Here is a 26,785-nt window from a genome sequence, read left to right as displayed (position 1 = left end):
GTGCTGCACAGAGTATGCGAAAGAACAGATAAACAAGATTATAAACAATAAAACAAACTATATACATAGGCTATGTACTGTGTTATAAACAGATGTAACCTACTCGTTATGTGTGTTAATTGTTTCCTAGGATTTTAAAACATTTGAACCATTTTCAAGAAGAGTTGAATTTTAACATGTTAGAAATCGTATAACAACAACAACAACAAAACTAACAATTCCAAGTATTTTACAAACATAACGAATTATGTATCTTTACATTTCATATTTTATTTTTTTTCTAAATTAAGTTTTTTTCACCCCCAGCTATACAGTAAATATTTTAACATTCGTGTTTTAAACGCGATGTTTATTTTATTTAAAAGCGCTGAGATCGTCGTTGAAAGGCGCGTTCACGAGTCGAGGTCGATGACGTAGGGCATCATGGCGGCGCCCCAGTCCACCGTGAGATTCTGGAAACCCGGTAAGATCCATATCACACACATTACAGAGTTATCCTGACATATTCACTCATGTTTTGGCTGGTGATAGTAACACAGTGAAGGCGTGCTGCGTGTTGTTGTATCTCTGTTTTCAAGTGTGTGACTGCAGTGCTGCAGGATCAGTGCCACATGCCTCATAACAGCGATATAACACGACATGCACCGAAGCGATCGCGATATAACGCGTTATTAGGATGAGCTGATTCCTCATTTATCCAGACTGCGCTGATATGCTGCTGTGTGTGAGTGTGAAGGGCTGATGATCTGTGAGTGAGTGAGTGAGTGTGTGTGTGTGAGAAGAGCTGATGATCTGTGTGTGTGTTTGAGTGAGTGAGTGAGTGTGTGTGTGTGTGTGTGTGTGTGTGTGTGTGAGAAGGGCTGATGATCTGTGAGTGAGTGTGTGTGTGTGTGTGAGAAGGGCTGATGATCTGTGAGTGTGTGTGTGTGTGTGTGTGTGTGTGTGTGTGTGTGTGTGTGTGTGAGAAGGGCTGATGATCTGTGAGTGAGTGAGTGAGTGAGTGTGTGTGTGTGTGTGTGTGTGTGTGTGAGAAGGGCTGATGATCTGTGAGTGAGTGAGTGTGTGTGTGTGTGAGAAGGGCTGATGATCTGTGAGTGAGTGAGAGAAGGGCTGATGATCTGTGAGTGAGTGAGAGAAGGGCTGATGATCTGTGAGTGAGAGAAGGGCTGATGATCTGTGAGTGAGTGAGAGAAGGGCTGATGATCTGTGAGAGAAGGGCTGATGATCTGTGAGAGAAGGGCTGATGATCTGTGAGTGAGTGAGAGAAGGGCTGATGATCTGTGAGTGAGTGAGAGAAGGGCTGATGATCTGTGAGTGAGTGAGAGAAGGGCTGATGATCTGTGAGTGAGTGAGAGAAGGGCTGATGATCTGTGAGTGAGTGAGAGAAGGGCTGATGATCTGTGAGTGAGTGAGAGAAGGGCTGATGATCTGTGAGTGAGTGAGTGAGTGTGTGTGTGTGAGAAGGGCTGATGATCTGTGAGTGAGTGAGAGAAGGGCTGATGATCTGTGAGTGAGTGAGAGAAGGGCTGATGATCTGTGAGTGAGTGAGAGAAGGGCTGATGATCTGTGAGTGAGTGAGTGAGTGTGTGTGTGTGTGTGAGAAGGGCTGATGATCTGTGAGTGAGTGAGAGAAGGGCTGATGATCTGTGAGTGAGTGAGAGAAGGGCTGATGATCTGTGAGTGAGTGAGTGAGTGTGTGTGTGTGTGTGAGAAGGGCTGATGATCTGTGAGTGAGTGAGTGAGTGTGTGTGTGTGTGTGAGAAGGGCTGATGATCTGTGAGTGAGTGAGTGAGTGAGTGTGTGTGTGTGAGAAGGGCTGATGATCTGTGAGTGAGTGAGTGAGTGTGTGTGTGTGAGAAGGGCTGATGATCTGTGAGTGAGTGAGTGAGTGTGTGTGTGTGAGAAGGGCTGATGATCTGTGAGTGAGTGAGAGAAGGGCTGATGATCTGTGAGTGAGTGAGAGAAGGGCTGATGATCTGTGAGTGAGTGAGAGAAGGGCTGATGATCTGTGAGTGAGTGAGTGAGTGTGTGTGTGTGAGAAGGGCTGATGATCTGTGAGTGAGTGAGTGTGTGTGTGTGTGTGAGAAGGGCTGATGATCTGTGAGTGAGTGAGTGAGTGAGTGTGTGTGTGAGAAGGGCTGATGATCTGTGAGTGAGTGAGTGTGTGTGTGTGTGTGTGTGAGAAGGGCTGATGATCTGTGAGTGAGTGAGTGTGTGTGTGTGTGTGAGAAGGGCTGATGATCTGTGAGTGAGTGAGTGAGTGTGTGTGTGTGAGAAGGGCTGATGATCTGTGAGTGAGTGTGAGAAGGGCTGATGATCTGTGAGTGAGTGAGAGAAGGGCTGATGATCTGTGAGTGAGTGTGAGAAGGGCTGATGATCTGTGAGTGAGTGAGAGAAGGGCTGATGATCTGTGAGTGAGTGAGAGAAGGGCTGATGATCTGTGAGTGAGTGAGTGAGTGAGTGTGTGTGTGTGTGTGAGAAGGGCTGATGATCTGTGAGTGAGTGAGAGAAGGGCTGATGATCTGTGAGTGTGTGTGAGAAGGGCTGATGATCTGTGAGTGAGTGAGAGAAGGGCTGATGATCTGTGAGTGAGTGAGAGAAGGGCTGATGATCTGTGAGTGAGTGAGTGAGTGTGTGTGTGTGAGAAGGGCTGATGATCTGTGAGTGAGTGAGTGTGTGTGTGTGTGTGAGAAGGGCTGATGATCTGTGAGTGAGTGAGTGAGTGTGTGTGTGAGAAGGGCTGATGATCTGTGAGTGAGTGAGTGTGTGTGTGTGTGTGTGTGAGAAGGGCTGATGATCTGTGAGTGAGTGAGTGTGTGTGTGTGTGTGAGAAGGGCTGATGATCTGTGAGTGAGTGAGTGAGTGAGTGTGTGTGTGTGAGAAGGGCTGATGATCTGTGAGTGAGTGTGAGAAGGGCTGATGATCTGTGAGTGAGTGAGAGAAGGGCTGATGATCTGTGAGTGAGTGAGAGAAGGGCTGATGATCTGTGAGTGAGTGTGAGAAGGGCTGATGATCTGTGAGTGAGTGAGAGAAGGGCTGATGATCTGTGAGTGAGTGAGTGTGTGTGTGTGTGAGAAGGGCTGATGATCTGTGAGTGAGTGTGAGAAGGGCTGATGATCTGTGAGTGAGTGAGAGAAGGGCTGATGATCTGTGAGTGAGTGAGAGAAGGGCTGATGATCTGTGAGTGAGTGAGAGAAGGGCTGATGATCTGTGAGTGAGTGAGTGTGTGTGTGTGAGAAGGGCTGATGATCTGTGAGTGAGTGTGAGAAGGGCTGATGATCTGTGAGTGAGTGAGAGAAGGGCTGATGATCTGTGAGTGAGTGAGAGAAGGGCTGATGATCTGTGAGTGAGTGAGAGAAGGGCTGATGATCTGTGAGTGAGTGAGAGAAGGGCTGATGATCTGTGAGTGAGTGAGAGAAGGGCTGATGATCTGTGAGTGAGTGAGTGAGTGTGTGTGTGTGTGTGAGAAGGGCTGATGATCTGTGAGTGAGTGAGAGAAGGGCTGATGATCTGTGAGTGTGTGTGAGAAGGGCTGATGATCTGTGAGTGAGTGAGAGAAGGGCTGATGATCTGTGAGTGAGTGAGAGAAGGGCTGATGATCTGTGAGTGAGTGAGAGAAGGGCTGATGATCTGTGAGTGAGTGAGAGAAGGGCTGATGATCTGTGAGTGAGTGAGTGAGTGTGTGTGTGTGTGTGAGAAGGGCTGATGATCTGTGAGTGAGTGAGTGAGTGAGTGTGTGTGTGTGAGAAGGGCTGATGATCTGTGAGTGAGTGAGTGAGTGTGTGTGTGTGTGTGAGAAGGGCTGATGATCTGTGAGTGAGTGAGTGTGTGTGTGTGTGTGAGAAGGGCTGATGATCTGTGAGTGAGTGAGTGAGTGAGTGTGTGTGTGTGAGAAGGGCTGATGATCTGTGAGTGAGTGAGAGAAGGGCTGATGATCTGTGAGTGAGTGAGAGAAGGGCTGATGATCTGTGAGTGAGTGAGAGAAGGGCTGATGATCTGTGAGTGAGTGAGTGAGTGTGTGTGTGTGTGTGAGAAGGGCTGATGATCTGTGAGTGAGTGAGTGAGTGTGTGTGTGTGAGAAGGGCTGATGATCTGTGAGAGAAGGGCTGATGATCTGTGAGTGAGTGAGAGAAGGGCTGATGATCTGTGAGTGAGTGAGAGAAGGGCTGATGATCTGTGAGTGAGTGTGAGAAGGGCTGATGATCTGTGAGTGAGTGAGAGAAGGGCTGATGATCTGTGAGTGAGTGAGTGAGTGTGTGTGTGTGTGTGAGAAGGGCTGATGATCTGTGAGTGAGTGAGTGTGTGTGTGTGAGAAGGGCTGATGATCTGTGAGTGAGTGAGTGAGTGAGTGTGTGTGTGTGAGAAGGGCTGATGAGCTGTGAGTGAGTGAGTGTGTGTGTGTGAGAAGGGCTGATGATCTGTGAGTGTGTGTGTGTGTGAGAAGGGCTGATGATCTGTGTGTGTTTCAGGCTCAGAGGCTCCAGGTGTGTGTGAGGAGAGAGATCTGAGCACCGAGACCACCGGCTCCTCCATCATCTATAACCCACACACAACTCTCTCCATCGAGAAACAGAGGCAGAGACTGCCCGTCTTCAAGGTGTCTGCAGAAACACTTACTATTGTTCTTTAACTATTATCACATTTATTAAGAGCTTGAATTGTTATATTTTCAGTTTTCATTTTAATTTTAGTTCAAGTTTTAGCAGCTCTGTTCATGTTTTGTCATTTTTCTTATTCTTGTTTTAAGTACTCAATTCAAGCTTCGTTGTTTTTTAAAAATGTATTTGTTTTAGTTTATATAATTTTAATACTTCAAACTAAACACATTTATTACCGTTATTTACCAAGGCAACATTTCTAGTGTTTAGGTTTTCATCTAATAATTATATTTTATTTCAGTGTTAGTTCAGTTAACAAAAATGATTTCTGATGGTTTTAGTTAACAGTAACAACTCTGATGTGTGCACTTTAACACAATGGTAACACTTCAGAACAGGGAACACTTATTCACTATTAACCACGACTTTTCCCTCAAATTCCTAATTTGTTGTTTATTAATAGGTGGTAGTTGTTAAGTTTAAGTATTGGGTAGGATTAGGGATGTAGAATAAGGCATTAATATGCTCTTAATTACTACTAATAAATGACTAATATTCTAGTAATATGCATGCTAATAAGCAACTAGTTAAGAGACCCTAAAATAAAGTGTTAGCAACACAACAATTATAACAATAGTATTATTAACGTTATTTTGAATATTTCAAATTAATTTCAATTTTTTTTCAATAAATCATAATTTTAAATATAAATCTGATAATAAAAATCTCAGTGTAGTATACATATTCAGTTTAAGCCCTAAATCTAAATCATAGCTATAAACCACGATGATGCTGGGTTTTGCGAGGGTTTATTAGCATGTTATTCAGTTGCTAAAGTGTTTCTGGTGTGTTATGAGTGTTTGCAAACTCCCACAAATTCAAAAGATTTTAAAGCAAACACCACTAATTATAATGTTATGCTGATACCTTTACATTTTTATCAGTAGACGTAACAATTGATCATTTTTTAAAGCGTTTTATTTTATGATTTTGTTTGTGTATGTACAATACAATTTTATTGAACAGTGAAGTTTCTGCATTTATAAATGATGTTTTTGTTTTTTTTGCATCCAGCACAGAAACAACATCCTGTATCTGGTGGAGAGTTTCCAGACTGTGGTGATTGTTGGAGAAACAGGATCTGGCAAAAGCACACAAATCCCACAGGTGTGTCCAGCGCTGGCCAATCAGACGCAAAGCTTTTCCCTCAGTCAATCAATATCAACCGAAGGGGGCGGTCACACCGCACGTTTCCTTCCATTGACTCCCATTCATGCGCATGCGAAGTAGTGGAGTAGATTGTGTACTTTTACATTTTAGATGTATTATAATTTGTTTTGTTGAATTAAGTTTTTAAAAAGATGCTGCAGAGCGTGACGTCATATCACAACCGTTGCAGTGTGCAAAACAATTTCACATGCTCAAAGTTAGTGTTCATTTTGTCAGCTATTTTCAATTTTAGGCTTAGTCTTAGTCCCATGTTAAATGTCCTTGTTAGTTTTTATCATTTAGTCAACCTATTTTGACTGAATATCCTATTTTGTTTTACTCAGCTAAAAGTCTCAGCATTTTAGTCTAGTTTTGGTCGACTAAGGCCCGGTTTCACAAACGGGGTTTAGCTTAAGCCAGGACTAGGCCTTAGTTAAATTAAGATATTTAAGCAACTTTTACAAAAATGCCTTCGAAGAAAACATTAAGGTGTGCACCATGACACAGAACAATGACACTGGCATATTTTAAGATATCAGAGCAAGATATTTTCAGTTGAGACAGGTTAAACATGCATTTTAGTCTGGGACTAGCTTAAGCCTTGTCTGTGAAACCGGGGGTCAAAGTCTCAGCATTTTAGTCTGGTTTTATTCTAAGACAATCTGATTAATTAACCATACAGCAGTGTTTAATTTAGTCTTAGTCTTACTCAGATATACATTTTAGTTATCATATTTAGTCAACCTTATCCTGTTTTTGTTTAGTCAAGTTTTAGTCAATGAAATGTTAGTCACATTTTTGTCATTTTGTATAATGGCTAAACTGATAAATTATAATTTTTGCTCAATTATAATTCTAATGATTGTTGCCATTTGAGAAATTTAATTTTGCATTTCAGGTATTGCACTTTCACCAGTAAGCACAAATCAGTGGAGTGTGGACTCCTACATGGTGTATCTACCTCATCTAGTGTACTGATTTATTATAGGCTTTTTATTATGATCAATATCTTATACTTATGCACTCTTTGTCTACATTATGATTTTTTGTATATTTTATAATAGTGAAATTCCTAATAGTATTTGCACTAATTCCAAACTGCAGTAGCCTATTTCTCTATTCAAACAACAGCGGTTGAGTAAGTGCATTTATTCAGATAATCAGCGCGTGCGCAATGAGGAGCGAGCGCATGGTTGCCAGATTGCTCAAAATAAGCAAAAATAAAAAAATAAAAATAAGAAAATGTATGCCTATAACAGCGAAGCTCTGATTCGGGGATTTGAACTTGTGATATCTGGTGACCGCATATAAAATTTTTGGTAAAGCTTTTATTTTTTGAATACATACAATCTCGTCTTTTATCGTCAACAAAATTGCATGTTGATATAGTCACCGTTATTGTTTATTGACCTTATTGTCGTCTCGTCATCATCTTGTTTTAGTCACGGGAAGAAAAAAAAAATCGTCAACGAACATTTTTCGTCATAGTTTTCGTTAACGAAATTAACACTTTTCAAAGTCTAGTGTGACCGCAGCTTAAATCATTTTTTGGCAGATTTGCTTGACAGGAACTGTACATTTAGTCATTTAGCAGATGCTTTTAGCCACAGCGACTTACAAATGAGGACAATGGAAGCAATCAAAACCAACAAAAGAGCAGCAACATGCAAGTGCTATGACAAATCCCAACACAGTAGACATAGCAAGGTTTTTTTTTTTTTATATACAAATATATATATATACACAACACGTATCCATATTAAAAAGCTTTTAATTTTCTGTGTGTATATATACAGTGTCCTCCATAAGTATTGGAACAGTAAAGACAAAATTGCTCTGTTGGCTGTGGAGTCAAGACATTTGCAAATATGATTAAAAAATTAATATGAGACAAAACTACAGAATGTCATATTTTATTATTAGCCGTTTCAACACATACATGTTTTACCAAATAAAAAGAACAGCACTTTTAGAGTTCATCCACTCATTGATGTGAGCATAAGTATTGGGACAGTTGAACACAAGGCAGATATAAAAGATTAAAAGCTATTATTTAGTTGCAGATCCCTTGCACACAATCACAGCAGTGAGTCTGTGACCCATAGACATCACCAGACTCTTGCTCTCATCCTTTGAAATACTTTTCCCAGCCTTTAATGCAGCCAATCCCAATTGTTGCTTGTTTTGGGGAGTTTCTGTCTTTACTCTCCTCTCCAGCTGGTGAAATTCATGTTCAATCAGATTTAAATCTGGAGATTGACTTGGGCAATCTAAGACTTTCCATTTCTTTGCTCTTATAAAGTCCTTGACGGAACTGGCAGGGTGTTTTGGATCATTGTCCTGATGCAATATGAAGCACTTCCTAATGAATCTGGTGGCATTTTCTTGAATATTGGTAGGCAAGATGGTTTTGTACCCTTCCAAATTCATTCTGCTACTGTCATCATACATTAAGTCATCAGTAAAGTTGAGAGGGCCTGTTCCAGAGACAGTCATGCATGCCCATGCCATGACACCACCACCACCATGCTTTACAGATGAGGCTGTATGCTTGAGATAATTGCAGTTCCCTTTTTTCTCCACATTGTTGCTTTCCCATCACTTAGATAAAGGTTCATCTTTGTCTCATCGGTCCATAAACACAGTCCAAAACTCTTCTGGCTCACCTTTGTGCTTTTTTGCAAACTCTAATCTTGTCTTTCTATGTTTGGTGCTGGTCAGAGGTTTGCATCTTGCTGTGTAGCATCTGTAATTCTGTGTCAAAGTCTCCTGAGGACAGTAGATTGTCAGAGCATCACCCCAGCTTTCTGGAAGTTGTTGATGATTTTACAGACATGTGTTTTAGGGTTCATTTTCACAGCTTTTATGATTTGTCTGTCATCAACTACTGTTGTTTTCTCAGCCGATCAGGTCGTTGTTGGTTGCTGGTGTCGCTGGTGGTTTCCAATCTCTTGATTTCTCCATGCCCTTTGTTTTTGCTATTTTTGCTCTAATTGACTTCCTCTTTTCTTTTAGCATCCAAATTGCTTGCTTTTCTCTCAAAGTCAGCTCCCTCATCTTCATCCTGGTTTATGTGTGTCATCATCGAATGCAAGATTCAGAATGCAGAAGTAATGGATATAACTGATACGACACATTCCCTGCTTTTAATATCTGAAGAATTAATGCAACAGGACACAGCTGATCACTTAGAAAGACCTGAGGCAACTGCTCCAATACTTATGCTCACATCAGATAGAGGGATGAACTCTAAAAGTGCTGAACTTCTTAGCTGGTAAAACATCTATGTGTTGAATCACCCAATAATAAAATATGACATTCTGTAGTTTTGTCTCATATTCATCTTTTAATCATATTTGTAAATGTCTTGACTCCACAGCCAACAGAGCAAAGTTGACTTTACTGTTACAATACTTTTGGAGGGCACTGTGTATATGTGTGTATATATATATATATATATATATATATATATATATATATATATATATATACACACACACATACATACATACAGGTGCTGGTCATAAAATTAGAATATCATGAAAAAGTTGATTTATTTCAGTAATACCATTCAAAAAGTGAAACTTGTATATTAGATTCATTCATTACACACAGACTGATATATTTCAAATGTTTATTTCCTTTAATTTTGATGATTATAACTGACAACTAATGAAAGTCCCAAATTCAGTATCTCAGAAAATTAGAATATTGTGAAAATGTTCAATATTGAAGACCCCTGGTGCCACACTCTAATCAGCTAATTAACTCAAAACACCTGCAAAAGCCTTTAAATGGTCCCTCAGTCTAGTTCTGTAGGCTACACAATCATGGGGAAGACTGCTGACTTGACAGTTGTCCAAAAGACGACCATTGACACCTTGCACAAGGAGGGCAAGACACAAAAGGTCATTGCTAAAGAGGCTGGCTGTTCACAGAGCTCTGTGTCCAAGCACATTAATAGAGAGGCGAAGGGAAGGACAAGATGTGGTAGAAAAAAGTGTACAAGCAATAGGGATAACCACACTCTGGAGAGGATTGTGAAACAAAACCCATTCAAAAATGTGGGGGAGATTCACAAAGAGTGGACTGCAGCTGGAGTCAGTGCTTCAAGAAGCACCACGCACAGACGTATGCAAGACATAGGTTTCAGCTGTCGCATTCCTTGTGTCAAGCCACTCTTGAACAAGAGACAGCGTCAGAAGCGTCTTGACTGGACTGTTGCTGAGTGGTCCAAAGTTATGTTCTCTGATGAAAGTAAATTTAGCATTTCATTTGGAAATCAAGGTCCCAGAGTCTGGAGGAAGAGAGGAGAGGCACATAATCCACGTTGCTTGAGGTCCAGTGTAAAGTTTCCACAGTCATTGATGGTTTGGGGTGCCATGTCATCTGCTGGTGTTGGTCCATTGTGTTTTCTGAGGTCCAAGGTCAACGCAGCCGTCTACCAGGAAGTTTTAGAGCACTTCATGCTTCCTGCTGCTGACCAACTTTATGGAGATGCAGATTTCATTTTCCAACAGGACTTGGCACCTGCACACACTGCCAAAGCTACCAGGACCTGGTTTAAGGACCATGGTATCCCTGTTCTTGATTGGCCAGCAAACTCGCCTGACCTTAACCCCATAGAAAACCTATGGGGTATTGTGAAGAGGAAGATGCAATACGCCAGACCCAACAATTCAGAAGAGCTGAAGGCCACTATCAGAGCAACATGGGCTCTCATAACACCTGAGCAGTGCCACAGACTGATCGACTCCATGCCACGCCGCATTGCTGCAGTAATCCAGGCCAAAGGAGCCCCAACTAAATATTGAGTTCTGTACATGCTCATACTTTTCATATTCATACTTTTCAGTTGGCCAACATTTCTAAAAATATTTTTTTTGCATTGGTCTTAATTGATATTCTAATTTTCTGAGATACTGAATTTGGGACTTTCATTAGTTGTCAGTTATAATCATCAAAATTAAAGGAAATAAACATGTGAAATATATCAGTCTGTGTGTAATGAATGAATCTAATATACAAGTTTCACTTTTTGAATGGTATTACTGAAATAAATCAACTTTTTCATGATATTCTAATTTTATGACCAGCACCTGTATGTATGTATGTGTATATATATATATATATATATATATATATATATATATATATATATATATATATATATATATATATATATATATATATATATATATATATACACACAGACACACACCAAAATAAAGGAGTAGGTAGATACAAAAGAAAAAGAATAGCTAGTGGTAGAGTATTTTTTTTAAGAAGAAACAAGCAGTTAGAAAATGATAGGGTCAAGTGTTTTTTTTTATTTTTATTTTTTTATAAAAATATAAAAAGGAATTAGAATAGAGAGTGCTAGAGTTAAGAGAGTCAAATACAGATGGAAGAGATGTGTTTTTAGCCGTTCGTTGAGTGTGGCAGGTCATTCCACCAGGAGGGAACAGTTAATAATAACATTAAGTTAACATTTCAATGGCGAATCACTTAATTCAGCAATGTCTTCAGAATAAGGCTATAAGGAAAGTCTTGTAGTTCAGATGCGTGTTGTGATGTTGCTGATGTTTGGGCAGTATCTGCTGGAGGCGGGATGGGCGGCGGACGGAAAGGTGATCGGCGTGACTCAGCCGCGGAGGGTGGCTGCCACATCTGTACGTAACTCTTCTCTTCAGTTTAATCTGAGCGTGAGTGTGTGCTGCGGGCCGCGGGCTGAATGTGATCGTGTGCTCACAGGTGGCCGGTCGCGTGGCGGAGGAGCGCGGGGCGTATCTGGGGCATGAGGTGGGCTACAGCATCCGCTTCGATGACTGCTCTGACCCGCACGCCACACGCATTAAGGTACAGACAGACTCTGGTTTGTTAACTGTTTGTAAAGGGTGTTGGCCTTTTCTGTGACTTCCTGTTCTCTCGGTCTCAGTTTCTGACGGACGGGATGTTGGTTCGGGAGATGATGTCTGACCCGCTGCTGAAGACGTACAGGTGAAGTACAGCAGCGGTGCTTTCAATATTTGTTGAATTAAAAAATAAATAAATGTAATTCCAATTTTTAGCTTCAGGCTGCCTTATCAGTGGCACACAAAATGCGTTGACGATGTAAGTGTGTAACGCAGCTCTAATGAATGAAAACATCCTGCAAAGTTTTAAACATGATGCTGTTTTGTTTATAATTGTTTAAGCAACTTCTATTATGTGGTTTTTATTGCTTTAAAGGGTTACTCCACCCTAAAATGAACATTTTGTCATTAATCACTTACCCCCATGTCGTTCCAAACCCATAAATGCTTTGCTCCTCTTCGGAACACAATTTAAGATATTTTGGATGAAAACCAGGAGGCTTGTGTCTGTCCCATTGACTGCCAAGTAACTCTCGCTGTCGAGGCCCAGAAACGTATAAAAAGCATCGTCAAAATAGTCCATCTGCCATCAGTGGTTCAATATGAACTTTATGATGCGACAAGAATACTTTTTGAATACTTTCTGAAATTATGCCTTTTAAATTCAAATATAAATCGAATTTTGATCACAAAATTTGAATGTAGTTTTTCAGCTATTTTGACAGGCCTAGTGTGCACTGAGAGGTTTGCAGGTGACGGCTGATCATTGGTGTTGTTTTGCTGTAGTGTGATAATGCTGGATGAAGCTCACGAGCGAACGCTTTACACCGACATCGCCATCGGCCTCCTGAAGAAGGTGATGCTCTGTTTGTTCTCTATCGTCTGTCAGATGAGCTTTTGTGTGAGGTTTGACTTCTCATTGTTTTCTCTCTCTTTACAGATTCAGAAGAAGCGCAGAGACCTGCGTTTGATCGTAGCTTCAGCCACTCTGGATGCCAAGGTAAATCCAACCTCTGACGGAATATATTTGTCACAGATATTTATTCTGACCTGTGCTTATTAAAATATGTAGAAGAATAAATGATCATGCAAAATTTGATTAGATTTTAAATGAAAAAGATTCGATTTTGAATTTCAAAGAAAAAAGAAAAACTAGTGTAAAAAATGGCAAATTTAAATGATATAACTGAATTTTCACTTTCATTTTGCACTAAATGTTGCACATATGAATGTGAAAATGTAAATATAAATACAGAAATACATTGCCATTTTACATATTGCATTGCCAAATTTGCAGATTATATTTCAAATTGAATTTAGCTACACATATGCTTCCATAAAGAACAGTGTTTATTCAAAATATAAATTTTGTGTTACAATATACACTACTATTCACAAGTTTGGGGTCAGCAAATTTTTCTTTATTTAAATAAAAAAAACGGTTATACTTTTATTCAGCAAGAATGTGTTAAATGGATAAAAAGTGATAGAAAAGACTTATATTCTTAGAAAATATTTTGAATAAATGCTGTTCTTAACTTTTAATTAATCAAAGAATCAAAGAAAAAAGTATCACAGGTTCTAAAAAATATTAAGCAGCACAGCAGTTTCAACACTGATAATAAATCGGCATATTAGACTGATTTCTGAAGGATCATGGGACACTGAAGACTGGAGTAAATGTAATCGTCCGTGGGTCGGTGAGTGTTTGTAGAGTTCATCTACATCTGATACATGAACAATATTGCTTCCCTCAGAAATTCCACGATTTCTTCAACCTAAATGAGTCTGGAGACCCAAATAAAGACACCTGTGCGATTCTGACGGTGGAGGGCCGAACTTTCCCTGTGGATATTTTCTACACTGTCAGGTGAAGCTTATATTCACAGACGCTCAGTCCTGTGAGAAAAGAGTCTCTCGCTGCGTCGACTAATGAAAGTGACCAGATGTTTTCTGTCTCTAGTCCTGTCCCGGACTATGTGAAGGCTACGGTGGAAACCGTGATGAAGATCCACGAGACGGAGGAAGATGGAGATGTGCTGGCGTTCCTCACAGGACAGGTGTGTGTGTTTGTTCTGGAATGGACATGCAGCATTGATTTTTTCATACGTCCTAAAAAGGTCTTTTAAAAGATCTCCTTAAAAGGCTCCTCTGATGTTTGACCTGCTGTCGGCGTATATCAATGTTTTTGTGCTCGTTCTTTCATCAGGAGGAGGTGGAGAAGGTGGTGTCTCTGCTCCAGGAACAGGCTCGGACTTTGTCCCGTTACGGGATGAAGAAGCACCTGTGTGTGCTGCCCATGTACGCGGGCCTGCCCTATAACGAGCAGATGAGAGTGTTCGAGAGGATGCCCCCTACTGTCAGAAAGGTGCAACCACATGTGACCCTGGAGCACAAAACCAGTCTGGTTTTGTATGGGTCAAAATTATCCATTTTATCAAAATTATCCATTTTTCTTTTATGCCAAAAATCATTAGGACATTAAGTAAAGATCATGTTCCATGAAGATATTTTGTGAATTTTCTACCATGAATATATCTAAACTTAATTTTTAATTAGAAATATGCATTGCTAAGAACTTTAAAGGTGATTTTCTCAATATTTAGATTTTTATGCACTCTCAGATTCCAGATTTTCAAATAGTTGTATCTCAGACAAATATTGTCCTATCAAACCATACATCAATGGAAATATTATTTATTCAGCTTTCAGATGATGTGTAAATATCAATTGAAAAAAATTGACCCTTATGACTGGTTTTGTGGTCCAGGGTCACATATATAGGACAGGAACAGTGAATTGAGATTCAGTCATAGTCAATGACGTTTAGAGTCCTGTTTGCGTGCTCAGATATACACTGTTAAACAGTGAAACTGTAGAATCGGCACACGTGTGACCATATGCACTACATTGAATCCTCTTGACGGTCGTTTGTTTGTGTGATGTTTTTCAGGTGGTGGTCGCCACCAATATAGCTGAGACGTCCATCACCATTAACGGCATGGTGTTTGTGATTGACTGTGCATTTGTGAAGCTGAGGGCGTATAATCCACGCACAGCGATAGAGTCACTGATCGTTACGCCCATCTCTAAAGCCTCCGCCTGTCAGAGAGCCGGGCGAGCCGGGAGAAACCGCGCAGGGAAGTGTTTCCGGCTCTACACAGGTACAATGCTGTCATATAAATATGATATAAAAAGTTTATCATTTATAATTTTTTAAATGTGTTTAACAAATTAGATAAATAGTATTCATTTTTATTAACTTATTTATTAAATAGTAATTTCAAGTAAGTTTGATTCCATTTGAATACTGAATCCAACTGAATCCATACTCAATGATTTTCAGTTCAGTTCTGCACCACAATGCTGTAGACCTATTAATGCTGTGCTGAACTGTAACACTGAACTCTACTGTACTATAGTATATTGTACTGTATACTTTCTTTGTAAAAGTAGTTTGTTTGCGTTTCTCTCTCTGTCAGAGGAGGACTTTGAGAAGTTGCCTGAATCGACGGTTCCTGAGATGCAGCGCTCGAATCTGGCTCCGGTCATCCTGCAGCTCAAAGCTCTGGGAATCGACAATGTGCTGCGCTTCAACTTCCTGTCTGTGAGTGACCTCTGACGAGGGCTGGGCCATAAACCCATAACGATAATTATTGCGCGATATAAATTTCCTCGATAAACGATAACAAGACACTAAACAATGCTAACAAACAGCAGAGACACTGTGCGCAACGATACAGCCAGAAGATTTTTTCCATCTACAAATCGCCATCGTTTACCATAGATTTACTGTAGTAGCACTAACTGCACCATGGTATTGTGCCAGAAATGTGGGTATTCGTGTCGAGCTTTATTATATTAATGTAGACATGTATTAAATGTATTGAAGGAGGAGTAATGGAATATAATAACAGTATTTTTTGTGAATAAGCTATAGCGTTTATACTAAATATATTTAGTCGACTACCATCAAAATAAAAGTCTGGCGCACTATCAAAAAAGTCCTGCCTCGAACGCATTGGCCAAACTGGAAAAATTTATCGGCCAATGCCGATATTTGAAAAATGCCAAATATCTGCCGATATATCGGCCTTGGCAAAATATCGGTCGACCACTAATCTAAATGTATGCTACTATGGAAGACCAAAAAAACACCTCAAACAATCAGAATAATTCAATTTCACCATATAAAAATGAGATTGCTACAATTTTTTACAGATATTACTAATTTTGATAATGAATATAAATCTACATCTGCATCTTAACTCAAGCTACTATTAAATGTCATATAACATTGTCTAAGAGACAAAAAATGGTTAGATTATTAATATTATCAGGCAACACAAAGCTGTTTCTTGATTTGAAACAGTATTACTCATTATAACATGCAGAACTAAGAAATAATTATAATTGTTTTTAAGATACTTTAAGGAAAAGTGTAAAGAATTCAAAAACAAAGTTTTTGTCATGTTCTGACCATAATGTTTAAAGCCACAATTAACCATCTGGTTTTTACTACTTTCACATTGGAGCAAAAGTCTTTTTTTTGCCATATTGCCCAGCCCTAGCCCTGAGCGCAGCTAACAGACGTCAGCGTGTGTGTGAAGCCTTGCTCTGCTTTGAGCATCAGTGTGTTTGTGTTGCAGCCTCCACCGGCTCAGTCCATGGTCCAGGCCCTGGAGCTGCTCTACGCTCTCGGAGGTAGAAGATCAAGAGCGTTTCTTTCACTGCTGCATGATCTGTATGTGTTCTCATAAGCTCTCGCTCTGGCAGGTCTGGATCAGTACGGGCGTCTCACTGACCCCATGGGGGTGCGGATGGCTGAGTTTCCGCTCAGCCCCATGTTTGCCAAGATGCTGCTGGAATCAGGAAACTTCGGCTGCTCTAAGGAGATTGTCACGATAGCAGCCATGATGCAAATACAGAACATTTTTGTAGCGCCGCACAACCAGAAGAAGTCAGCTGTAGGTTTTTTTTTTAGTCTTGATTTTTTTTATTTTTATGCTTTCTAAAGCATTTGAATTGATTTGTATCAGTAAAGCTTTTGTTGTTGTGTGTGTTCCTGTGGCGTCAGGCGCGGGAGCGCAGGAAGTTTGCTGTGGCCGAGGGAGATCATCTCACCATGCTGAATGTTTATGAGGCTTTCATAAAGGTAACTGATCACCTTGTTTGTCAGAACCTCACTTAAATTCACTTTTTTTGTCACCAAAGAAATAATTTTTTGAAAAGTATGTTTGCATTTAGATTCTTAACCTTTTTGACTCCAGTGTCCTCAGTTGTTCACAACTTTGCAGAAATAAAAAAGGCCACATATTAAATGAAGTGTCCACATATTGAAATAATAAACTAATTGTAATTCAAATAAAATTGGTAACATTTCAGGATTCCTGAAGTTGTTCTTCAGGGATTCCACTCTTTTTAACCAATAAATGTACATGACTTTTTTTTGGTCATTTCAGATTTACTGGATAAGGATTTAAAAAATATATATTTTTCTATCATTTCATTTACCAATTTCTGTCTGATAAAATATTTTAGAATGTGGCATAACTAGAAAAATGCACGTTCTTTATAAAAACACCCATGGTGTTTTAAAATTATATTTATGTGCATGACTTTTCTAGGTCTAGATATCACACTGTTTCCATGACTGTGGGAACCCTGGTTCTTCAGAGAAGAAATGGGATGAATTAAACAAGGAAATATCTTTTTATTTTTAGATTTATTTTATTTTTTTCATTTGCTGTGCTTGTTTGTTTGACAGCAATATAATTTCAACCTATACTGTAGGGTGTTATTGTTATCTAAGAGTATTTAAAATAGTTTTTAGTAATTGAAATTAAACAGAATTGGAAAATTAGGTTAGATGGATATTAGAACTTAACAAAATTTAAATAAAAGAAAGAAATGAACTAACTGAAATAAGTTAAAATTGAAGAACAAAAATAACTATAACTGAAATAAAAATAAAATAAATGTAAATTAAACGAGTATAAAAGAACCCAAAAACTATATATAAAAAAAATAAAGTAAAATACTTAAACTAAAATTGAAATGAAAATTAAAAATATAAAAATAAAAACTATATAGTATATTACTATATAAATATTAAATTGTATGCATGCGACAATCAGGGTATCTTCCATCATTTTTAATTTTTCTCCATTTGCTGTGCTTGTTTGTTTGGCAGCACAGTTTGTGATTATATATCAATTATGACCCAGAGCCGATGCAGAAATGTAGTGTGAACTGATCTGCTTTGAGTCCCTGAAAACACCGGCGGGTCATGATATGCTCACGTATAGATGAACACAGTGCCACACTTCACTCTAAAACAGCGCATATTTTTATTGAATTAAATCACAGCCTTCGCAATTTGATGATTGATAACATGCATTGCAGTTTCAGTTTAATTTCAATGAATCATGCAGCCCTGATTTTAAGTTGACTTGAAGCCCCCTGCTTGACAACCACAAATTAAAATAATGTGATGTTTGGATAAAGGTTGTTTGCATTGGTATTTTTGTATTTATTGATCCAGCATTTGTCAAATGTGTTCTCAGCATCAGAAGAGCTCTCAGTGGTGTCAGGATCATTTCCTCAACTACAAAGGGCTCCTCCGGGCCGTGGCTGTACGCGAGCAGCTGCGACACCTCCTCAACAAGTTCAAGGTGCCTCGGACCTCCAGTGAAGGTGACTCGTCATTCCTCTGCACCATATCACATTGCCCTGTCAGTTGCACGCATCACTTTATGGTGATTTCATGATTTTCCAGTGTTGTTCTGTCAGTTTTCATACTAGGGCTTAGGACTGCACGATTAACCGCATGTGATTGTCATGCGTGTCTCGTCAGTAAAGCCGGTTCTGTGATTAGTAGTAAATGTCCATCACCTGCTTTCAAATGGAGCGCCATTTAATGCACAGAGCCGTAGATCACTGACAAGCTACGGCAATACCGTGTTCATAATCAAATGCGATTCATCTGCGATAATGAATGCGATATTGCGTAGTTTGTCAGTGATCTATGGCTCTGTGTATTAAATACCGCTCCATTTGAAAGCAGGTGATGGACATTTACTACTAATCACAGAACCGGCTTTACTAACAAGATGCACATGACAGTCACATGCGATTGATCGTGCAGCCCTACTAGGGCTGTCAAAAAAAATTGGAATCTTGAATATTCGTCGAATTTAAAAAAATCCACATTCGAATGCAAAAACGTTGCAATTGAATTTTAGGTGTGCGTCAGGTAGCGTTATCAATGGAGCACAGGATGTGATGACGATGTAGGTGTCATTGCATTTTAATGTTTTTTTTTAGCCTGTCCAGTTGAACCCACTAGATGTGGCACTGCTATGTGGTTTATTCAAAATATTGCGGAAAAAGAGAACATCAATGCGTATATATCATGTGTTGTTTACGTCAAAACTGAAACCAATATTGAATATTAAGTACAAAATGTGACCGTATTGACCAGTGTGTCATGTTTTCATACTACCGTTTGTCATATCGTTAACTTGTTTCATCCTCAGACTTGACTGTCATATCAGTTTGTCATTACATGACTGTATTTTCATATGTGTTCAGGGATTTCTCACCCTTCTGTCTGTGCTGCAGGTGATCCGGATGTGATTCTCAGATGTATTGTGGCTGGTTTTTTTGCGAATGCCGCCCGAATGCATCACTCTGGCTCCTACAGGTCGGTTCATTCCTTTTTGCTTCTGTTTCCTCAGTAACCTTACTGTTCCAGCTAAGGATGCATCGATCCGATACTCAGTATCGGTATCGGCTCCGATACTGGCATTATCTGCCGATTATAAATCCGATATTGTGCGTATACTATTCTGTGTTATTGTTAAGCCCCATAAAAGCAATAAAAAAGTGTTCTGAAGCTGTTTCATAGTTCAGTGTGAGGTACAGATGAATATTTAAGTCATTAAATTCAAGTTTATGTAAAGTCTTCTCTCCGCTGCAGCTGTCTGTCATTCAAACTGCGTGTCACGTTCGGTTACGACCGTCAAAACGATGAAACTCTCTTCAAGAGCGCACAGTAACTGAAATTTAAAACTGTTAAATCTTGTCAGTGTGTGCACTTGCTTGGCCATTTGTAGTTGATAAACAGGAAAGTGGGTCCAGCTGAATTGAAATGATCATTTGTTAGATTGGTATAATAAAGGTTATTATACCGCGGCAGCGGTCGCGGCAGTCGTCGTGTGAAGCCCTCCTAGTGTGAAGACCAAAGAGTGTAAAGACCATCGACTCCACCGTGCGACTCCACCGGGCAGGGACACCGGCAAGGGATAGTAGTAGCTTTTTATTTAATTTTTTCATTGATATGTTTATTATTGAAATGTTGTTGTTATATGCATGTGTTAATTTTATTTAATTTCTTTATTTTCTTAAATATGTGGGTAGATAGTATTTATAGAGTTGTAACTTTTTAGTTTTAGTTACTTTTTCTTATTTGTAAGTCGCTTTGGACAAAAGCGTCTGCTAAATGACAAAAGTAAAAAAGTAAAGAGTGTAAAGACCATCGACTCTACCGTGCGACTCCACCGGGCAGGGACACCGGCAAGGGATAGTAGTAGCTTTTTATTTAATTTTTTCATTGATATGTTTATTATTGAAATGTTGTTGTTATATGCATGTGTTAATTTTATTTAATTTCTTTATTTTCTTAAATATGTGGGTAGATAGTATTTATAGAGTTGTAACTTTTTAGTTTTAGTTACTTTTTCTTATTTGTAAGTCGCTTTGGACAAAAGCGTCTGCTAAATGACAAAAGTAAGTAAGTAAAAGTAAAAGAAAAGGCTCAAACTCTATTGCACAGATATAATACACTACGCATCAATATCTCTTTCCTTTGTGCTTTGAACTTTTCTATGCTGCGCGCTGTGACTGCGTGTTTCGAGCACATCTTTCTGCGCACGGGATGCGCATAAGCGCTTTGTGGCGCTCTGTATTGGAGACTTTCGTATTTTAATACTTTTACACAATGAAAGATTATTAATAGACTTTCTTGTTCTGTCCTATCTATCATATGTTGCTGCCTTCATTATTGTGCTATCCATTTAAAAGAAATGTCTTTTAATTTATAGTATATATTTATATAAATAAATGTACTTATTTTCATGCAATGTGTAACATTTTACCAGATTTAGAAGATTCCTACACTTATGAACTTTTATTTGTTCCCCCCTAAATAATGTTGTTTCACTAGTTTAGATTTTATAAAATTGAGCACCCATGATTCTTCTAAACTAGAGTATCTTTTGCTGCTGAATTATCCACTAACTGTGTCCGAAATCGCTCACTCGTTCACTCATTCACTAATCCTTATATAGTGTATGGCAGTTGAGTGGACTATATCAGGAGGAGTGAACGAAATGAAGTGAAAGGTTTCGGACAGTGACGTGTACCCTGCGCATGAGACTGTTGCAAAAATATCTTCCTCACATATGTACTTTTAAATTTTAGAAAATAATATTAATAGCAATAACACTTAAAAATAACTTTATATTGTAATCAACTTTCGTTGGTTACGTTGATGGTATATTATTTGTCTTGTAATGCTTGTATATTCATAATGATTAAATAAAATTAAAATACTGTCAGCAAAAATAAACTCACATTAACACGTACATAATTTTATGTATTTATTGTTTGTAGTATTTTGAAACTCTCCCGAGCAGCGTTTTCACGGTTCTCCGCATTGGATTGTGGGAAATAGTGCTTCAGCGAGTGTACATCAGTTGTACACTCAAAAAGCAGAATGCATTGTGGGTAAAAAGTAGTGAACGAATGTAGGGCATGAAGTCGTTCACTCAGAATTCGGACAGCACTACAAATTGTCTATATAGTGCAAAAAAGTGCACTATATAGTGGATAGGGAGCAGTTTCGGACACGGCTCTAGTTTATAATAGTATTTTTTTTGTCATAGATTATTTATTTTTTCATTTGTTATTTTTCATTAAAATGAAGAGTGTTGATCAGGTCACCACAAAGAGGTATAGAGATTCTACATTGATTTAAAGAAAACTGCGCTGGTATCGAATCAGATCGGTATCGGCCGATAATCAGAATATTCAGCATCGGATCAGATCGGTATCGGCCGGTACTCAGAATATTCAACATCAAATCAGATCGGTATCGGCCGATACTCATAATATTCAACATCGGATCAGATCGGTATCGGCCGATACTCATAATATTCAACATCGGATCAGATCGGTATCGGCCGATACTCAGAATATTCAGCATCAGATCGGTATCGGCCGATACTCAGAATATTCAGCATCAGATCGGTATCGGCCGGTACTCAGAATATTCAACATCAAATCAGATCGGTATCGGCCGATACTCAGAATATTCAACATCAGATCGGTATCGGCCGATACTCAGAATATTCAACATCAAATCAGATCGGTATCGGCCGATACTCAGAATATTCAGCATCGGATCAGATCGGTATCGGCCGATACTCAGAATATTCAGCATCAGATCGGTATCGGCCGATACTCAGAATATTCAGCATCAGATCGGTATCGGCTGATACTCAGAATATTCAGCATTGGATCAGATCGGTTCTGAAAAAATGGTATCGTTGCATCCCTAGTTCCAGCCATAAAGTAATGCATTACAATATTGAGTTACTCAATATTGTAGTTTTGTAGGCAGTGTGTAAACGTGATTGATACAATGTGAGGTTGTATTTATTTTTTAAACGTGAAAATTTCAGACGTCAAAATTTCAGACGAGAATTTCGGACACAGTGTGCAAAGACCACTGGTGTTACTTATTTGAAAAATATATTTTCCTGTAAAAATAGTAAAAGTAAAGTGTTACTTGAAAAATGTCCATATCTTGTGTTACTTGTAATACGTTTCCCTCAACACTGGTGTTTTGTTTGTCGCTAATTATCCTCTAATGTTGTTGATTGTCCAGGACTCTCCGTGATGACAGAGAACTGTACATTCACCCTGATTCAGTGCTGTATGGAGAAAATCCCCCCAAATGGTACTTCTATAAACTCAAGGGATTTAATGGTGCTTATTCCATTTTGTTTGTTTTTCACCAAATATGAACTGAACTCTTTGTTTCGGGACGCGTCTCAGGGTGGTCTTCAACGAGTTGGTTCAGACCAGCAAGTACTACATGCGGGACGTGACGGCGGTCGAGTCCACCTGGCTGGTGGAGCTGGCACCTCACTTCTACAAACAGGCCAAGGTGAGAGCAACACACACCACACGGCATTAACAGGGAGGTGAGCTGGTCTAGAGTCAGCTTTAGTCTCTTCTCTGCTGTCTGGACCAAAAAAAAACAAGCACTTTTATTCCATTTCAAATAGTGCTGTAAAACGATTAATCGCATAGAAAATAAAAGTTTTGGTTGCATAATATATGTGTGTGTGTGTGTGTGTGTGTGTGTGTGTGTGTTCTGTGTTCTGTGTATATTTATCATGTGTATATATAAATACACACACATACAGTATATATTTTGAAAATATTCACATGTCTATAATTATATTCATATAATTTATAGTATAAATAAGTATATTTAATATATAAAGATAACATTTATGTATTTATCTATATACACACAATAAATATACACAGCACACATACATATTAGATTAGATTAGATTAGATTAGATTCAACTTTATTGTCATTGCACATGTAAGGTACAGGGCAACGAAATACAGTTAGCATCTAACCAGAAGTGCAATAAGCAGAGGTACAGGATATACAGTGTCTACAATAGTTACATATGTACAGAATATACAGATAAGGCAGTAGTACTATGGACATAATTTACAAATTTTTAAATACTATCAGTATGATATACAGATGGGTGATATGAACATACTATACAGATGGATTGTACAGTAAATGCATGTACACTATGAGTAAAAACTATGAATATAATTACAAATGGATATGAATAAGCTATACATTAAGATATATAAATACTAGTGCAATGAACATTGAAAGTGCATAGAAATAAAAATTTCCAGTGCATAGTACTCAGTGTGTGGATGTTTTTTGTTTTTGTTTTTTAACCGATTTTAATGATGGGGAGGGGTGAAGAGTTTGTGGTGGTGTGTGAGGGGGGTATCATTGGGCAGAGTTTAGTAGGGAAACAGCTGTAGGGAAAAAGCTGTTCCTGAGTCTGCTTGTCCTTGATCGGAGGCTCCTGAAGGCAGTAATTTAAACAGTCTATGGTCAGGGTGAGAGGAGTCCTTAAGAATGCCGCGAGCTCGACGTAAACAGCGTTTTCTCTGGACGTCCTCAATGGCAGGAAGTGGTGTCCCTGTGATGCGTTGGGCGGTTTTCACCACCCTTTGCAGTGCCTTGCGGTCAGCAACTGTGCAGTTCCCATACCAGACTGTGATGCAGTTGGTCAGGATGCTTTCAATTGCACACCGGTAGAAGTTCCGCTGGATGATTGGAGACAGGTGGTTCTTCTTCAGTGTCCTAAGGAAGAAGAGGCGTTGGTGAGCCTTCTTGACTAGGCTGGATGTGTTGGTGGTCCAGGTCAGGTCCTCCGAGATGTGGGTTCCCAGGAACTTGAAGCTGGAGACACATTCAACAACCATCCCGTTAATGTGGATTGGGTCATGCGTTCATATATTATGTAATCAAAATATATGGGGTCATGCGTACATATATTATGTAATCAAAAATCATACATCTAATATGTTGATCAAAAACACAATAAAACAGTAATATTATAAACTATTATTGCAATTTAATATAAGTTTTCTATGTTTTAAAATTTAATTTATTCCTGTGATCAAATCTGTATTTTCAGCATCATTACTCCAGTCTTCAGTGTCACATGATCCTTCAGAAATCATAATAATATACTGATTTACTGCTCAAGAAACATTTCTGATTATTATCAATGATGAAAACAGTTGCGCTGCTTCATATTTTAGTGGATTTTTTTTTTTTTTATAGATTCTTTGTTGATTGGGAAGTTAAAAAGAACAGCATTTATTTGAAATGGAAATCTTTTGTAGCATTTTAAATATCTTTACAGTTGCTTTTTTGATTAATTTAATGCATCCTTGCAGAATGTAAAGTATTAATTTTCACCTGAAAAACATTCTCACCTTTAAAGTTCAAATTAAAAACCGGTTTTACTGCATGATTTATACAAATGCTTCAACAAAAATACAAGCCAATTCCTTGAATTATAAAATCATCAGCCTTACTAGTCATTTGCTCTTTGCTACAGTTAAATACTTTTTGGTGGTTGATAATGTCACACAGAAATATATTAACATGCCTTTTTTTTAATACAAAAACAGACTAATGTTGTCTTTAAAATGGCTTTTTCCCACCTCTGCCTCTCTGATTTGTCTTATAGCACGGGTCTCTGAACAGCAAACGGGCCAAAGTCTTCTGAGCTGAGCTCCATTCACACTTCCACGTCAGAGATAAAGGAGGATCTAGAGCAACCTCCTCTAAAACTAAAGGAAATATTAAGTACACATGCACACTTTGGTGTATATTGCAGCTGGAAGGCAAAAGGAACACTGTGGTATTTTGTATATACAAATGTATATGATACATTAATGCGGTCATGGTCATCTTTGTATTGTTTAATAGCCATTGGAATAACTTGACTGTGATTTTGTTGTTTACTGTTTGAGAGTGAGAGAATGACTGGATGGATGGATTGATATACAGCTTTACAACATCGCACGAAGCCCTACCCTCAACAATTTCCATAATATTACTATAATAAGCTACTTTTTACCAGTTATTTCAAACCCTCATTGGAGAAATACTGTGTAGCTCAAATGTAGTGGCCTTTTAACCATTATGTGCCAAATATTATAAATCCGTAGAACATTTCCTGATGTATATGGAATGTGAATTGTAGTTACATTGTCAGCATGAGACAAAAAAGTGCCATTTTTTAATATAATAGATATGTATAGGTCCCCATAAATTAGCCTTGTTATGCACCTCTGGCCTAAAAACTGTGTTATTAGGTGTAATTATTAATTTCATAGTGTAAGGTTTCATTTAGGAAAGATCAGCCATGACTAGTTCAGTGTGGAGAGTGAATAGCACAGCGAATGAGACGCCTCAGGGAGGAGCTTCTTTCTTATTAAAGGAAATGGGGTGCTGTTTGTGGATATGGCAACCCTCCTCAGGCCACGCCTCTTCTGGGCGTGGCGTTTGCTGAGGTACCAATCATGTGGGTGGAGGCGGAGCCTCTGTCATAATGTGATGTTTTGACAATGTTTGTGATGTTTTAGTTTTACTGTGACATGTTGGTTTCTTTGATCCCTGCATAGTTTATTATATCCAAAAAACAAAAAAACTTTAAAAGCAATGTAATTAAAATCTACTTTCAAGGTTACTTCTGTAACGTTATTACCAAATGTCTTCAAGACAATACCCATGGTTATAGAGTATATGTAGTCAGTAGCCTTGAGTAGTGTAGCTTTAGCTGCTGACAGAGTCCGGTTTCAACGTTCTTGCATGTCTTTAAACAATACAGATCTCAAGTAGTTTCACAGCAGTGCAGTTATTTGTGAAGGAAATCAAGGTAAATGTGCAAGATGTAATCATACCACTCTCAGACTGTGTCCAGATGTGCTGCTCCAGAGCTCTGTGTGGCAGACAGTCAAATAAAGTCTGATGTTCACAGTAAAAACATGTGCCGGGTCTGTACTGAGGTCTGTTTTAAATGGAATAAAGAAGGAAACTGGAAAACTGTGTGGTTTGGATTTGTATGAAAGTGTCCGTGGGATGCTGGTAAAATATTAAAACTGCTAGTAAGGAAACCGCTTCTACTTCTTTATATTTAAAGCACACTGATATATAAATATATGTATCCTTTAAAAGAGTTCTAGTTTTGTTTTTGTGTTGATGGCATGCAAATGCAATGCAAATCTTCAAGAATCGGCTAAAAACAGATCTCTTGCATCTTTATTTGACCCTCTAACTCTAGCACTCTATTCTAATTCTATTCTTTAAAAAAAGACTTGGCCCTTTTAGACTTGCACTCTATTCATTTACTAATTGCTTGTTCTATTTGTTTATTATATAATAAAAAAAACCTTGCTACGTGTGCTGTGTTAAGCTAACTGCTTGTT

At 38.6% G+C, this 26,785-nt stretch overlaps 1 protein-coding gene across 2 annotated transcripts; it reads left to right on the top strand.

Annotated features, from left to right (window-relative positions):
- Nucleotides 1–388: 388 nt before the first annotated feature.
- Nucleotides 389–26,398, top strand: dhx35 (DEAH-box helicase 35). 2 transcript variants are annotated; one of them, XM_079401349.1, is made up of 21 exons: nucleotides 389–463; nucleotides 4,470–4,597; nucleotides 5,673–5,765; nucleotides 11,402–11,479; nucleotides 11,562–11,666; nucleotides 11,746–11,807; nucleotides 12,449–12,518; nucleotides 12,603–12,662; nucleotides 13,420–13,532; nucleotides 13,626–13,722; nucleotides 13,872–14,030; nucleotides 14,616–14,826; nucleotides 15,145–15,269; nucleotides 16,312–16,366; nucleotides 16,439–16,629; nucleotides 16,740–16,817; nucleotides 18,229–18,358; nucleotides 19,286–19,367; nucleotides 22,614–22,685; nucleotides 22,784–22,895; nucleotides 25,042–26,398. In XM_079401349.1, exons 1-21 carry the CDS (start codon nucleotides 424–426, stop codon nucleotides 25,078–25,080), a joined length of 2,100 nt encoding a protein of 699 aa, XP_079257475.1. In that variant the 5' UTR covers nucleotides 389–423; the 3' UTR covers nucleotides 25,081–26,398. The 2 variants fall into 2 exon arrangements, with proteins under 2 accessions (XP_079257475.1, XP_079257474.1); XM_079401348.1 differs by having other exon boundaries at nucleotides 19,256–19,367; nucleotides 25,042–26,392.
- Nucleotides 26,399–26,785: the final 387 nt, after the last annotated feature.

Source organism: Barbus barbus (genome assembly GCF_936440315.1).
Source record: "Barbus barbus genome assembly, chromosome: 40".
In the NCBI taxonomy this organism is placed as follows: domain Eukaryota; kingdom Metazoa; phylum Chordata; class Actinopteri; order Cypriniformes; family Cyprinidae; genus Barbus; species Barbus barbus.
The sequence above is the reverse complement of the archived record's forward strand: the minus strand, read 5'-3'. Positions and strand labels throughout refer to the sequence as shown.